Here is a 17,073-nt window from a genome sequence, read left to right as displayed (position 1 = left end):
AACTTTTAGACTTTAAAATATTTTAAAATAATTTTTTGAGGTTTCCAAAGCACCTTTGAAAAATTTAAGTGAGTTTTCTTCCTGAAAATAATTAGAATTTCTTAATTGACAATCCAAGTAGAAGTCTCTAGTAAGAAATGTGGCAAGAGACTGCCACATATGGGAACAGATTTCTCATTTAAGAGCAATGTTTTACAATAAATAGCTGTAGTAAATATCAACTGGCTAAATATCAGGGACAAAATGTAGGCATGGAACTTTCCTTCCCTCCAGTACTTTGTGCTGTGGTATTTTTGTTGCTGCTCTTCCTCTCATTTTCAATTATCTGCAGGACCTCTTCCTTCTAAACTATGACTTTGGTCAGATGATGTCATCTGATTCCACCTAAATGCATTGCCTGGCTGCTGCATTTCTTTGGCTTCAGCCTTGACTAAATTGTATAAAGATTTTACTCAGTTGCACATTCATCTAAGTGGACGTGGGGGTGCTAGGTTCAGCCAAGCTATAAGTATAAGCCTTGTCTCTGTTTGTGTTTCTGATCAACTCTTGGTATTTGTTTGAGGTTTTTTTTTTTTTTTTTTGTATTGGGATTGAACTCAGGTCTTTGCGCTTGCACAGCAGGTGGCCAAACCATTGAGCTAAATCCCCGGCCCCAACTCTTGGTATTTTAACAGAGAACCTCCCAGAGTACATTGGCATGAGAAGCTACCTGATTCAAGTGATGAAATAATAAAGGATGCTCTCTGGGTGGGACATTTTAGCCAAAGTTGCACAACCAAAGTTGCATAACTAATAGACTACAATCTCCATGAGACTAGATAAACTTTACTGAGTGGGTGATTCATAGGGTTTAAGTTTCTTTACAAGTAGCTTGAGCACTAATGAAGGAATCTACCTTTAATTTTAATTAGTCAGGTTGCAGTTATTTTCACAAAGGTTGCTGGCAAAAAAAAGTGAAATACATCTCTGAAACTGAACATATACAAGAATAAAGTCAACGCATTAACCTTGTTGAGGTATCTCCTTACTAAACTGCCCTGTGCGTTACTACGGTAAACTGATCCATAGGAGGCTTGCAACTTTGCACTTTCTTTAAACAGTGTCACTTTATGTATACAGGCATGCTTATAGTGTACCAGCATCACTGATTGAACAACAAAAGCCTATCTTAAAAAATAGTATTAATAACATAGACAGTGACAAGAGAAGACATTTTAAAATTATAAGTAAGATGTATAAAATGTTGCAGTCATGGTTTTATACTCCCTATCCTAAATTATTATTTTTTTTAAAAATTGGCAAGGGTAGTGTGAGAACTGCTGAGAAACCACAAATGGTACTTTAATTGTGATGAGTAACCTTACATATATAACTTGTGGCTGAGCTCTTAACCAACTAATACCTCATTATCTTCCTTTGGAGGGAGTAAGTTTCCATGGTCAAATACTTTTAGAAAAGCTGGGAGGTTACGTACATTACTGTATTAGCATGTTAAAATCTCTGAAGTCAGCAATAATTAACCTCTTAAATTCAAACAATGAACACCTCAAATCTAATTCATCTTAGAATCAATTTGGTGTGGAATGCATATCAATGTTAGGCAAATCTAGAATTCATTTCAGGAAATTATTGTTGAGAGAAGTGGTTTTTTAAATTCATTCATTAATTGAATCATTCATTGATTCAGCAAATATTTTTGAAGAATCTATTTCAATCACCATTCTAGGCACCAAGAATAAACAGGGATAAATGTCAATATTCAGAACAAAGCCTATCCATGATGAAGTTTTCACTGTCAAAATGTAAAGCTTAAGGACAATTCAGAGAATTTTTCTGTAAAGTTAAGGATTATTCCTACTCAGAAATTACCCATTTTTATTCCTCTCAGTTCTAAAATGCCTTTTATAAAATAAAGGTATTAGTAAATGATAGGGTATCCCTGTCATCTTTAAAAATGCCTTAAGTAAAATTTGAATATTTATGAAAACTTTTTTTGGAAATTTTACTAAATCATAAAATCCAGAAAGACTACCTCTATTGATCTGGAGAACCCACCCATCTGTGATCCATTTATAAACAGATGTTAAACATCTGAATCCTGCCTTGCATGGTCTTCAACTAATTTCTAAAATGTTTTTAAAATCACTTAGTGGCTGGTTCAAAAAATAGAATGTTGACAGGGAAGATTCAAAGTCTGGCACAAAATAAATCATGAGCCTAAAATAGAGGTGTAAACTACTAGGAGATCATGTTTATATTAATGGGGCAATCTTGTTTCTATAATAGTTTACGTTTGCAAATATTTCTTGACCAGGAAAATTATTATTTTAAAAGGCATATTAAAGGTCTGGGGATGTAGCTCAGTAAAAGAACATTCACCTAGCACATGCAAGGAGTTGAACTCTATCACAAACATCAAAGAAACAATAAAAAACATTAAAAGGACATGTTAATAGTGGAGAAATTTTACTTTCTTCTGAAGTACTTCTTAGAGCAAATAAAAGTAGGGAGGATGTGGCATAATTTCTCTTTTCAAGCTACCATTTCAGTTTTCATTGGTTATTAAAAGGGTTTTTTTTCTTTTGTATTGTGCAGTGTTCACGGTTTTGTCTTGTAACAGGTTCAGAAGAAGAACCCAATCCTGTTTTGAAAACTTTGGAAAGGAGTGCTGCTAGAAAAATGCCTTCCAAAAGTCTAGAAGACGTTTCATCAGACCCATCAAGTGAGAATAAAGTTCGCCCCGCAGTTCATGCCTCACCTAAGCTTAAAAACGCTTGTGTGCTCTTCTCTGGCCTCACTGCATGTAGTCATGCACTGAAACCCCAAACATGGGGGTTAACTGATGACAATAACCTTTCCCAAGTGTGCTGAAGAGGGTCACCCTGAAGCATTCTGGAATTTTGCTTTTAAACTAATGCATGAGGTTTGGTTACTAGAATACTAGGTTTCCCTGAAACAAAGCATTGACATTTGAGTGTTTACTAAAGTATAGTGAGTTTTAAAGGACAATGGTAGCTAGTAGTACTAGCAGAACTAATAACAGTAATAAGTAACACTTACTGAATACTATATGCCAAAAACTGTCTAAGAATTTTACTTTTTGTCACATTTAACCAACACAAAAAACAATGTGGGAAAAGAATTATTGTTGTCCTCATTTTATAGAAAGAAAATGCACCTCAAAGGGTAAAATAGCTTATATCACACAGCTGGCCTGAGACTCAAACTGACACAACTGCTATCAGCAGCATTTATGAATTGACCACATTAATATGTGTTGTGTGTCTAATGGATCTTTGTGATCTGGAGTTGAATTAGCTTCTGGCTTTAGGGATTTTCCCTTTCTCTCTCATTTCTTCTTTTCTATTCACATATTTCTTTTGGATATTAGGACGATAAGCCCAGAGACTACCTAATCCTTTAGGTCCCTTGTTTTCCACTGGGTGCTGCTTTAATTGGTAAGGGATTTCTTGACTACCGACAGGAAGCACAATGTATATAGGGACTTGTGTGCCAGACAAATGGATTTAGAAACCACAGCTTCCAAGGGGTTTGTTCTTACTGTTTTGAAGCTAAAATATACCTCTGGGATTTTGTTGCCATGAGAAAAACTGACTAAAAACTAACCAGTGCCAAGCTCATGATTGATAATTGACCATTTCAGGTTTAAAATAGTTTTTAAGCATCTGAAATTGAGATTGAAAAATTGGAGTTTAAAAAGAAAAAGTAAAAGCCACTTCATCTAACAGTTCCGGAAACTGACAGGTTTCCAGAGATCTGAAGACAGTATTCCCAATTTTGAATGCAATCCTAACCCTCCCAAGGATCTTGAAATTTTAGAATTGGAAGGGACCTTGAAGTTCACCCATTTCAACAAATTCCCTCTAAAGCCTCCTCAGCAAGTGGTCTGCCCCTGCATCTGTCTGAATGCTTCCCCTAGAAGGCAAGTCTAGTTCTTTGTTGGACAGCCCTGATTGTTCTTCCTTATGTTGGTGATGGGCCCCGAGGAAAAAAAAAAGCAGCAACAATTGTTCAGTTTAGCAAACCTCTTGCCTGTGAAGCACAGAGCTATTTCCACGGTGCAGCTTTAAAGTATTCCGGAATGTGTAGAGTTAAAAAAAAAATCACTATCAGCTGACGGGTATTCCTGCACGCTCTCTTCCAAATACCGATACCCACTCTCACACTAGCCTGCCAAAATTCCACTTAGCAGCTGGTCCCCAGTTACATCTCTTCAGTTGACTTCCCAAGCAAGCCTCCCAGAGGCATACGCAATTGATGATGCACTTACACAAATATCTGTTAATGACCATAGGTTTGGGAAGGTGTTAGTCATGGCTAACATCGTACCCTTTCCAGAAGAATAGAGATGCCATTTGCAGCCTTTTACTTTCTCCTGCTGCCAGCCGATCGAATGCTCTGAGCTAATCCTCTAACCCTTGGGAGTCAGTGTGCAGCAGTATGCTGATGTGAGCTGCATCGGGACTGAAATGGGAGCTCCCACTATGGCACTCGCTCAAGTAGCTAATCTAAAGAGAAAGTATTTTGGGGAAGACATCTTGGTTGCACCCCTCACTGCATCTTGACTAATTGCTTCCAACTCCAGGAGCTTCCAGAGATAATCTCATTGTTCTTTTCTCTCCATGGGCCAGCCATGTTAACTATTTGTTAATTTCTCCTAAACAGATCAAGCAAAAGTAGATAATCTGCCAGAAGAATTAGTACATAGTGCTGAAGATGGTAAATATCTTTATGTATTTGCATGTCTGTTTGTGTATTAAATTGTGGCTGGGGTGATTTGAGCAGTCACTGTTGGATAAATAGAAGAATGTCATTTGCCACTATGTGGCCAATAGTGCCTAAATTATTATAAAAACTGTTCTGACTTAGTGCATTAAATACTGTGTGTATATTTAAGGCTTCTGGTGTTACCATTGTGAGGATCTCAATAGTGACCCTGGGGAAGCAAGGATTTCTATAAATAGGAAATTGTGTTTCTATGGATATGAGCTGATTTCTACTTCTCTGACTTGCAGAACTTTTGAAAGAAGAAAGAGTAGAAGGGGTTCTTGGGTTAAGTTATTTCTGTGTTTTCTTCTCAAGTCTCAGCATTTAGATCACCAGACATAACCACCATAAAAAGGGAAAGGTACTAGAATAAGAGTGGAGGAATCTTGCCTCTGTTGATACAAATAACTTAGGCTGAGTGTAAAATTAATTGATTCTAAATATAAGGAGCCAAAATATCTTGAAGCTTGTCAATGGATCACGTATTACTTGGTTCATTTTTTAAAGGAATAGGATAATAGTGTCTTGGTGGGTTGAGGGATGGAAGAATGTCCAATTTTTAGGGTTCAGAATTTATGCAAATGAGTAATTTATATTTGTTTGCTGTTTTACATTTTTCTAAATTGCTTTCACTGTAGTCATAAAAATGTTATTCACTGAGTTTTCCTATATAAAATATAGTGACTGAGCCCTTTAAAAATCTTTGCTTTTATGTAATAGTTTTGTCTTTCTTATTTTACAACAACCTCATTGAAATAGGAGGGGCAAGATTTTATTTATTTTGCCAATAAGAAAAGCTCAGAGAAATTTGATGATTTTCCTAAGATGTTGTGGCTAGTCAGTTAGTGAGGGCATGGAAAAGAATCTCAGCTTTGTCCTTCCTTTCCATTTCAATGTTGTGGATGAAAGGACAGAGGCTGCACATCTTCTATGCTAGATCTTAGTTTTTAGTTGAACAGCAGACCCTAAGAAGGTTGATGAAAGTCGCACTGGCATATGGACGAAAGCAAGCTGAAAATTTGTCAATATATTCCAAGTTTCTGTTGTGAAACTGACATTTGAGCTTTACTTTCATGTCTGTTTAATCCTTCTGTTAAAATGGTATTTATTCTCAATGTTACTCTTCTGAGTAGATCAAAAAGCAGATCAGGAACCAGATACAAATGAATGCACACCAGGAAGTGAGTAGCAGGATTTTTCTCAAAATGACTAAATGTTCTCTTTGCATAGTGTTTAATATACTGAAAGAACTAACCCATTAATAATGCAGCACTTACTATTGCTGAACTTTTGCAGCTTGCAAAACTATTTCATTCTGATTAGGGTTTATTAAAAACATTTTATTGAGGCCATACTCTTAAGTGAAATAGGACACAGATGTGTAAATACCAAATAGTATCTCTAGTGTGAGAAACTGAAAGTGTAAATAAGGATGAAAATGATTAAAACGAATAATTGATAATTTGAAATAGGAAAAGGTCCAAAGGGGTAGGGGTGGCAGGAGGGGAAGGGGAAAGGGAAGAAAGGAAAGGAAAAATTATGAGAAAGAAAAAAAAGGGAAACAAAGTCTATGTAAATAGGGAAGGGTGGAGGGGGTGAAGGGCGCATAGGTTAATGCGGGAAAAAATAACTAAGATACATCATGTTCAGGTACAAGCACCCAATGATAAATGTAAATGTATTTTATACCTAAAATGTACCAATTAATATATAAATTAAAAAACATTTTGCTACTGTCTATATAAAAAAATTCATGGTTCTAAGGGAGAGCTAAATATTTAAAATATGTATTATATTTATATTGCAGTTACTGAATATTATTGACTTTTGTCAGTCTCTGCTCTTTATGTCTGCTTAAAATCAAGTTGACATCTTCTGATTTCCTTTGGCTTTTATGTTGGAGTATGGCTTTGAGTATTGAATCTCTTGTGGCCTCTGTACAAGATTGTAGCCATGAAGCAATTTACAGTATTCAATTTAATTGGACCCAAGAAAGAACTATATTTTGGCAGTTTAAATGTAACATGGCTGTATTTGCCTCTACATATCTATGAAAGCAAATTTTATGTTCAAGGTTTATATTCTGAGGTTTAGAGCTGAAGTTCAACAGCAAATATTCAACATAAAAGGGAAGTGAACATCTGAATCTTAGAAATAAATGTATACCCATGTTGACAAATGTCCATCAACTAATTAATGTCTACCACCATGCAAAGATAATGGTTGTTCCCTCTTTTCTGTTCAATCTTAAGATTACTTAGCTGTGACTGCTCTTTTAAAGACAAATGATGTTTTTAAATGTTTGTAGGACCTAGTAATGCATGCATGTATGTGATTTCTCAGCTCCCCAGTTTCATAAACCTAGACATTGGAGGAATGAAGATAGTGATATATGTGTTTTCCCTGACCTCAGTTCCACAGTATTTTTAATAATAATTCCCCAACAGCCTTTGGATGTGCTAATGGGCCTTAAAGGGGTCATTAGATAAACAATGTGCTGATGCAAGAAGTCAGTGACATCTAATATGAAATCTGAGACTTTGTTCATGAGTTCTTCCTGCTATCTGGTGAAGGTGCTGAGCTTTGGCACATGACTTGACAAATTCTTAAGAGCTCCCTAGGAAAGAAGACAGTTCAGGCCAGACCCTTGTGAGTATGTGCTGTCTGGCTATTGCAAACAATATAAGACTTCTGCTTCTAAGAAGTGTTAGAGCAACAGACTTCTCCAGTTGCTTTTGAACTGGGATATGATCAAGTTTGGGCATCTGACTTTATCTTGCCATGTTTTATTCAACATTTGGCCTGAGGAATGAAAGAAAATATTATATAACCATATGGCTATATAGTTATATCTTTATTCATGGCCTCCTAATTGGCTTAGACAGTTACTGGTCAAGACAAGTAGACCAATTGTGTGCTGAACTCTGAGTAAATTAATTTCTCACTTTTCAACATTTTCCAAAATGATTCTTAGTGCCTTTTTACTAGTAAATAATATATTCTTACCATAACACAAAATAAAAAACATGATCAAAACATAAATAATTTATGCTCATAAATGTAAAATTGACTACATTTCAGTAATGGGTATAACTGAATTTGACTTGAAAACCATCATCCAACAATATACTTGGAAAATAATATACTTAGAAAATAATAATAGGTTGTAACAAAAAAAATTTTATTCTCACTGGGCCATGTTATGTGACATAATCTTAACTACTACCAATATAACTCACTCCAGTACACACACACACACACACACACACACACACGCACTTGTTATTTACTGGAAAGTGATGAATTAAAGTAGGTATGCTAACGAGACACTATTACTGGATTTTGGAGTATATTTAAGGCTAAATGATACCTCCTGTGCATATGAACTACTGTGCATTTAACCTTTTTATGAAACATGTCTGTTCAGACATGAAAGAAAAGTGTGTTTTCAATTTATGCCTAATGCCTGAAAATTGTATTTAATGTGTGTAGCTCAAATTTTAGATTTTCTTTCATTAGATTTCTTTCAATTAAAGTGAATTTAGCTAATGTTGAGGGTCAAATTTGAGTCTTTTGTGTTATACATAGAATTATAACTTGATTTTTTATCTATTTTCCTAATATCTTTTTAATGATAAAACCAAGTTAATATATGTATATTGTGTTCACAGAATAATTTAAAGATTTTAAATAATATTTATTATCTTTTATATTTATTTATTATCTTTTTAATGATAAAGCCAAGTTAATATATGTATATTGTGTTCACAGTATAATTTAAAGATTTTAAATAATATTTATTTATTTTTTAAAATACCCATACAGATCCTACTACATCAGGTACTTTTCTAAGTGTCTTAAGAAATTCTCTTTCATTATAAGAGCTATGATTCAATATAAGAAAAGCTTCAATATTTTGATTATTAGGCAAAGAAAAATGTAGTTTTCTAACGATAAAGATGCAAATGAAAATTATAATTCATCTTATTGTGTCTTCTACTTACTAAATCAGAAAGAAGATAACTATATTTGCTATATTTTCATATTAAATGCTTAAATTATCCTATCTTGAAATACTTAAACTTGGCCTTGGGATATGGAAAATTCTCTTTTAAAAAGGTATCTAAATGATTTATAGTTTCAAAAAATAATTTTTATATTATACTTTCATAATTCTAAGTGAGAAACACTATCAGAAAAGGAATCCTCATGATCACTAAATGAATAAACCTCTTAGGCACTCAGTAGTCAAAGATACTTTTATTGAATTGTGTACAAATATCCTTAATATCCAGATGAAATAGTTTTTCAGCCTGCAGCACATTAATAATATATCTCAAGGAGGTGAACCAATAAATTATAGAACTTGATGTTCAAAACTCTAATGTGAAAAAAAGTAAAACCAATTCACATCGACAGACTATTTTAATGTAATTCAAGTCCAGCTCCAATTCAATAAGAACTAGTATTTTTTAAATTAATTTTTATTTGGTTCAACTCCTTGCTAGTTCTCTCTGTATATAATTTATGAAAACTGCATGTTGCTTATCTCAAGATCCTGTGCATGTAAACTACTTTGCTTTTAACCTTTTTATAAAACATGTCTCTTCAGAGATGAAAAAGTGTGTTTTCAATTTATGCCTAATGCCTGAAAATTGTAAAAATAATTTTGAAATTGAAATGCTCCTATTTAGTTTCTACAGTGCCTTCACAACCTGATGATCAGTTTTCCCACCCTGACAAACTCAAAAGGATGAGCAAGTCTGTTCCAGCATTTCTACAAGATGAGGCAAGTTGGTCTTTTGTACTTTCAGAAAAATAGAGCCAGTGGGCATGGTGGTGCCTGTAGCCCCAGTACTTGGGAGGCTGAGGCAGGAGAGTCACTGTGAGTTTGAGGCTAGCCTGGGCTACATAGAGAGTTCAAGGCCAGCCTGGACTACATAGCAAGGCCCTGTTCTTAAAAAACAACAACAACAACAACAACAAACTGAAAAAAGATAAGAAAAATGGAGGAAGAAGGGTAGATTTGGTATGCCCAAATCATTGTGTTTGTTTTCTACTTAGCAAAGACCAAAGCAGGATTGACCCTTGCCTTGAAAGTCAAGGAAACAGTGTTGTTGTTAATCCTGGAGCAAGGCAATACATGTCTCATTTGACTCAAACAGTAACTCTTTTTGGTCAGTGAAGTCAGATTGCATAGATTTGAGATTGTGACTTTTGTTTCAAAGTCAGTACAAAATGAGAAATCCAAGCAGAAATACATTGGCATGAATTAACCATGCCTCAGTTGCCTTAAGTTGGTTTGTGAAAGCTTAATCTAGATAGCATGACTACCTTGAAAACATCTGTTAAAGTAAAAAGTAACAGTGACACAGCAAGCTTTAAGGAGCATTTATTGGGTACGAGGAACTTTACATTTATTATTTCATTTAATTGAACATCAGCTATGGGAAGTACATACCATCATTATCCCCAGATATTACAGGTAAGGAAGCTGAGACCACGAGAGGTGAAGTGACCTCCCTCAGCCAGAAAGGGTTGAACCAGGACTGAAGCCAAGATCTGATTCCCAGTCTGGTAACCTCCATTGTATACTGTGTCAGCCAAGAACTATACTCATGGAGTACCTACTCTGTACCAGGCTCTGACAGCCAACTCTAACTCTACATGGTAGATACTATTTTCCTTTTTTTTTTGGTAGATACTATTTTCTTCACCTTAAAAAAAGAAAGACCCTTAGCTAAAAAGTAGATCTAGGACTTTAAGTCGGTGTTTGGACTTAAGATCCTGTGTTCTTGCAGTCAGGTGTTAGGAGCCTGAGGTCTAGAGTCAGAAAAAATTGCTGTGCAATCATGGATAGATTCCTTAGTTTCCGTAAGTCTGGTCTGCTAGTACCTACCAAGTGAGATTGTAGGGAATGAGTGAGATAATGCATAGCATACTGCCTGGAGCACAGTGATTAGCCACTAAAAATGTTAACAGCTACTATGGTTTTGTTTTGTTTTGGTTTTGGTACCGGGGATTGAACTTGGGTCCTTGTGCTTGCGCAGCAGGCGGCAAAACCACTGAGCTAAATCCCCAGCCTACTGTTTTTGTTTTTGATCTGATTCCTGATGGTGAAAGAGAAGCATTCTCAAGCGTTCTTTTAGTAGTTAGAATGTGAGGAAAACTCTGAGTAACATCCATCCTGGTCACCTGCTGTGCACAGGTCTGACCTTTGATGAACTGTATCTGCAAATACTCAGACTTTGAATATATTTAAGAGTCACATCAGAGTTTCATTTGGAATGAATTTGGAACTAACTCATTAGCCGGAAAGCCACAGTAGCTACCCTGTGGAGTTTCTGCGGTTTTATACCTTTGTAGATCTGCTTTGGTCTTGGAACTATGTAATAATTTAAGTGTTAAATTATATCAATTTTTAGTTTTTTACATTTTTCTTCTCCACTGAATTTTAACCTGCCCAGAAAAAAAGTTCAGATTACTTGGGTTTGTGTACCAGAAATGCCAGAATTGAAGTGTACCATTTTACCTTTCAAAGAGCATTATGTTGAGCTGGAAGGTGAAGGACTTGGGGATGAAATTAGGCCTCAGTCCTTCATCTATTGTCCTTTTGAGACTTAGCATTAGTTACATTTGTTGAGCGTCAACTACACTACATGAAAGCCTGTTTCAAGTCAACAAGACAGAGTTATAGCCTTATAAAAATTCACTAATGATCTGATATGCTAGGTAGAATATAGTATGTGCTAAAATGCAGGAAGATGGATTGTTAAGCATGTTGGGAGACAGTGTGACTCCACAGCCACTTAAAAGCTATGGACTGTTTTTAATCCTTGGAAGAGGATTCTTTGGTCATCCATGCAAGTCATTAATTTTGTTTTTATTTAACTCCTTTATTCATCTGCATTAGCATTGGCATCCATTATATTGATGCATAATTGCATGGTCATGGAATACGTTGGCATGAACTAACTACTCCTCTATCACCCTAGGAACCAGTGAATTGCTCCATAAGCTCTCTAACACCAAAAGGAGCTCATTGTGAATCTTGAATTTTGTAGGCTACCATCCAACAAACTTTAGATATAAATACAATGAAATTTGTCACTGCAACTTTTCTTTCTTGTCCAAGGTAGATTTTTCTTGGCATATATTTAAAATAAATATCTTACTGCTTTTTAGTTTTTTAAAGAAATGTGTTAAAATATAATGTGGATAGAATATGTAATTTAATATATTTTCTCATAGCAACAAAAAGATAAGCACACTAATGTTACAGAAATACACAAAGAATAGTTAAAAATTGTAAAAGAATTTATATATACTGTAATTGAGACAGATCAGACTAACATTTCTTTTTCCTACTTTAATAGTATCTCAAGTAAAAGACCTGCATTTTTTAGGGAAGCTGGGGCTATGATAATAATCACAGGAATTAAGCATGATGTTTTGTTTTGGCAAGATACTTAAACCTTTTGTTACCTGGGTAATTTTTCATATTATTTTCATTTATTATTATTATATATTTTATATATTAAAAAGTAATGTAAATACATAATATTTTAAAAGTAACAAAAAACTCACAATAGTGCTGTCTTCCATAGCACCTTGGAGCCACCTTGCATGTAGAAAAATCACTTTGCTATTCTGGTAGCTAAGCACTGCCCTCCTCCTTAGGCTAGATCCTGGGAAAGCCACTCATGTCATCCTGCATCCCTTTCTTTGGTAATTAGCACTAGTGTCCTTTGACCTTGGGAAATATCATAGAACAGTGGATACCAAGATATCATCTTTGCCTAAACATAGATTCTAACCTTGATTCATTCTGAATTTAAATACTGTGCATATTATATGCTGTTTTGTAGAGTGATGACAGAGAAACAGATACAGCATCAGAAAGCAGTTACCAGCTCAGCAGACACAAGAAGAGCCCAAGCTCTTTAACCAATCTTAGCAGCTCCTCTGGCATGACATCCTTGTCTTCTGTATGTAAACAAAGGCTCCGTGTTAATCTCTCTGCTGCTCTAAACCTTGCTTTGCCATGCTTCTGCTGATTGTAAAGTGGCCTCCTGTTGTTGTTCTCAGACTCTGAGGGCACAAGCATTTTCTCTAATCCATAATTAGCTTCTGGTGAACTACATTTTTTTTAAGAATAAAGGGTTTCCTATTCATTATTATGAATAAAAATTGTAAATATAAGTACTGTGCTTCAGAAATAAGCTTAAATTTCCAGCAAGATGTATCACTAAAATTTTTTATGTAACAAATGGGGTAGCTATTATAAAATCTGTTTGTATCAGATGCATTTTTATATACTGTGAAAGGCATATGATTGTACTTCTCTCTTTAATAAACTAGTTGAATAAATATACTGATTCATATTAAAGAATAGGAAAGATAAGTCTTTGCCTTATAGCAAGGTAGAGAACAGGGTTTTAAAAGGAAAATTCCTTAGGTAAAGTCGCTGAGATTTGATTTAAGAGAGTTTGACTTTACATGGAAATTTCTTGCATAAAGTGAGGGAGCTGTGTGTGCATGTGGTATGTGTGCAGAAATACACATATGTAAATGTATTGATACACACTTAGCTAAATATTTTCCTGATATGCGTACATATCAGGTATGCTAAACAAATGATGAAATTATGCTTAAATTCTTACTAGCCTTGCATTTCTGAAACCTTTTTAAAAAATTTATTTCATTGATTTTCTGCTGATAATCTAATATATGCCCTTGGGAAGTCTTTAAACCCACTTCATCAATCATCCATTTTCTACCCTTCTTGACCTCCAAAAAAGTGCATGGCTCAATAAGCATTTTTCTAGATTGAGTGGGTAATGTGGTAAAATTCCTTTTTAGTGCCTTGGAAATTTAAGCTATTTGTCACTGTGATTTGTGTGCCTGGGGTTTCTCATATTCTCTTTCTTTAGCATTTTAAATACTATGCATGCCTAAAAGTGGAACTCTGAATGCCACCTACCATAAAATCATTCTGTTTTGAATGAGCCAGCATCTAAATAACTTTACATTTCTCTTTTCATCTATGTCTTTTAAGAGCAACTTTTTTTAAAACCCTAGTGATGAAGATCGCATCAGGTTATCTGTTAATATCCTTACCCCATATGAAATTAACTATTTTTTATATGCAAGGTAGAGAAATAATGCCAAGCAAGGATTCTGTCTGTGAACCTTGCATTGGCTTTAAGAATGCGGCTGAGACAAACATTGCATGTTTCTGATGTTTTCAGGTGAGTGGCAGTGTGATGAGTGTTTATAGTGGAGACTTTGGCAATCTGGAAGTGAAAGGAAATATTCAGTTTGCAGTTGACTATGTGGAGTCACTGAAGGAACTGCATGTTTTTGTGGCCCAGTGCAAGGACTTAGCAGCAGCAGACATTAAAAGACAGCGTTCGGACCCGTGAGTACATTTTGGAGTTACAGTATTTACTGTCTTGTAGTTTTCAAACCATTGATCCTATAGAAACTAGGAAGGGAAAAAAGTAATCAAAGGGAGGGTCTGTGTGTGACTGTGTTAAAAGGAATATTTAAAAAGTTGGAGGGAAGTATGATTTTTAATTATTTTGCTGTGTCAAGCCCAATGCCTTTTTAAAAAATACTACTATAAAACAATGGGCTCAACATCCTTTTTCTTCTTCTTTTCTTTTCTTTTTTTTTTTTTTTTTTTGCATCAACCATGGCTCAATTAGTTGTGTGCCAGGACTGATTTCTTTTCAGTAACAAACACTTTAATAAAACCGCAAGCACCAAAGCCTTTTCTCAATAAGAAACAAACCAACAGATTTAAACACTATATTAGAGATTTGCCCCCACCCCTTATACACACATATTAACTAAAGCCAAAAAAAAATAATGAATTCAGGAAATTTCCTTTAAAAATCTTCAGAAAATATTAAATGATCCATTCCACTAAAATCCCTTTAAATGCTAAAAATATAAAGGTGTTGGTGGGAACATTTATTAATTACTCCTTTTCTCAATGTTGTAAAATAATGTCTGTGGTCAGTTTTCATTGTATGGTAAGAAGAGGTAGAAACATCATTTTTATCTTCTCTGCACTTCTTGACTATTCACATCTCTTTTTTAGATATGTAAAGACCTACTTGTTACCGGACAAAGGCAAAATGGGCAAGAAGAAAACACTCGTAGCAAAGAAAACCTTGAACCCTGTGTTTAACGAGATATTGCGGGTATCTATAAACTCTTTATGTAGGAAAATCCTAAAGATAACCTGGGCATTGAAATAGCTGTGTCTTTTTGGATAATATCTGCACAAAGTCAGTCACTAAGGGAAAAGAAGGAAAGGAGTGAACATTTTCTGAGAATGTATTTTGTATGAGATGATACAAACGAATGTATATACATTATGCCATGCACTCCCTGTGCATTTCCTGCAGGCAGGTGTTAGCTACATGTCACAGAGAGACAAATGAAAACTTAAGAGAAATAAAAAAATTTGCTTGAGGATATAGTGGATAGTTTAGTGTTACAACCAGAATTATCTTCCATAGCACAATTCTGATCACTGTTTTTCTGCTTAAAGTCTTTCAAGATTTCCAGTATCCTAAAGATCACATTCATCCTTTATAACATACATACCAGTTCCTTCACAACCTGAGCTCCATTCTTTCAAAGTCTTTTTTCTGGTCACCCCATAATCCCTTCTGTACTTTCAAGTGCATTCTGTATTTTCTTTCATTGTAGTGACTTTTTGTTCCTTGAGGCTGTAATAGTCTTTCCCACATTCTTTCCCTACCTACCTCCTACACAGTCTTAAATGCTTATTCCTACAAGCACCTGTCCTTAATAACTCTGTTTCCCTACCCTTTGCTGCCTTAATTACATTGCTTTACTATAGGTTGTTCTAATGCTCAGCACTTAAACTAATAGTTTAATTTTTCTACCTTGACACTAAGTTTTAAGTTCCATGAGGCCAGGGACCAGCATTGTGTTGTGTATATTCTGTGCCTTTGAGCAAATAACATGTCTGCACCTCAGATCTTAGATAGAGGATAATGATAGTTTTGGGATCTGCAAAAGGGAAATAATAGTACTTACCTACTTCCGTAGTTGTGGACATTAAGATAGTTAATATATGTGAAGTGATTAGCACACATTAAACATTTAACAAATATTGACTAGTAATACAGTATCTAGGATAAGTACCAAAAAATATTTATTGGAAGGAAAGATGTATTCTTTTTTTCCCCTTCCTCCAAACTGCATTATGCTTTGTGGTGATTAACAGATCATTTAAAACTAAAAATATAAGAAGTATTCTTTTTTCTATCTTTCTGAAAACTCTTTTTGATTATCCTTTGGGAAAAGAGGAAGAAACAGTTACATGAACTCTCAGTCATCCGTGGTTGAATTAACTACTTGTAGATTTTCTACAGCAAGTTTTGCTTTTTTTTTTTTTTTTTTTTTTGAGATAGGGTCTTGCTTTATAGTACAGGCTGGCCTTGAATTCACTATGTAGCCCAGGCTCGCCTTGAACTCGGGGCAGTCCTCTTGCCTCAGCCTCCCAAGGGCTGTAATTGCAGGCTTGGACCACCACACCTGGCTTCAATAGCAAGTTTTTAATTATAATTTGACTATGATAACTCTAGTACCCAAGCTATTTCTGGGTCAGCTACTTCAACCCTATTCTCAGGAAAAGCCAGCTCATTTACATGGTAAACTCAGAGAAAGGCAGGTTTTCTGCAACCAAAATGGCCATTCAAGTAGTATTTCACAAAGCCAGATGGAGATTATTTTTAGAAGTACTATTATTCCTTCCTTGATTATATATAATCGAGGTTTGAGTATGTTTAGATGAAAAACTAGGATACAGCCTAGGATAGGATACAGTCTATTTGACCATATGAAGTGGGGAAAAACCAAGTTTATCTTTTTTTTGAAAGCTATCTTGTCCTTGTGGGTTGTTCACAGTGAGAAGTGCATATGGAGGGGCAGGCAGTATATGTGGACTCTGAGCTTTCTGCTCAATTTTGCTGTGAACCTAAAAATGCTCTAAGAAACAAATACATTTTTAAAAGTACTTTATTTTCAGGTATAAAATAGAATTGGAGTAAATTTGATTGTGTTTTTAGACTGAATTTGATTTATGTTGTATCTGGTCTAAAAATATCCACCAAAATCAAATAATTGGCTTTTGTCTTTTAGAAAGCCATTACCAGCTATGATATTTGAGCCACGGTTTGCTTTTCCAGAGGGGAAAGAATGTCAGTTTTTATGAAAAATGGATTTTAGCTTTTAGAATCA

General features: G+C 34.9%; 1 protein-coding gene across 22 annotated transcripts in view; it reads left to right on the top strand.

Moving 5' to 3' along the window:
• Window positions 1-17,073, top strand: part of Sytl2 (synaptotagmin like 2) — a 122,452-nt gene that overhangs the window by 92,751 nt on the left and 12,628 nt on the right. For 8 of the 22 annotated variants that reach the window (XM_087212090.1, XM_087212082.1, XM_087212088.1 and 5 more), the window contains 7 exons: window positions 2,621-2,722; window positions 4,687-4,740; window positions 5,922-5,969; window positions 9,483-9,577; window positions 12,657-12,776; window positions 14,040-14,209; window positions 14,897-14,999. In XM_087212090.1, the coding sequence (XP_087068216.1) occupies window positions 2,621-2,722; window positions 4,687-4,740; window positions 5,922-5,969; window positions 9,483-9,577; window positions 12,657-12,776; window positions 14,040-14,209; window positions 14,897-14,999 (692 nt within the window). Of the gene's footprint in view, window positions 1-2,620; window positions 2,723-2,805; window positions 4,741-5,921; window positions 5,970-8,613; window positions 8,629-9,482; window positions 9,578-12,656; window positions 12,777-14,039; window positions 14,210-14,896; window positions 15,000-17,073 lie in introns of those variants that run through there. The other 14 variants (XM_087212094.1, XM_087212085.1, XM_087212089.1 and 11 more) reach the window with 8 other exon arrangements.

This window comes from Heterocephalus glaber, unplaced genomic scaffold, assembly GCF_053883595.1.
Source record: "Heterocephalus glaber isolate CG9 unplaced genomic scaffold, H.glaber_assembly_v1.0 deba00001429, whole genome shotgun sequence".
Lineage (NCBI taxonomy): Eukaryota > Metazoa > Chordata > Mammalia > Rodentia > Bathyergidae > Heterocephalus > Heterocephalus glaber.
The sequence above is the reverse complement of the archived record's forward strand: the minus strand, read 5'-3'. Positions and strand labels throughout refer to the sequence as shown.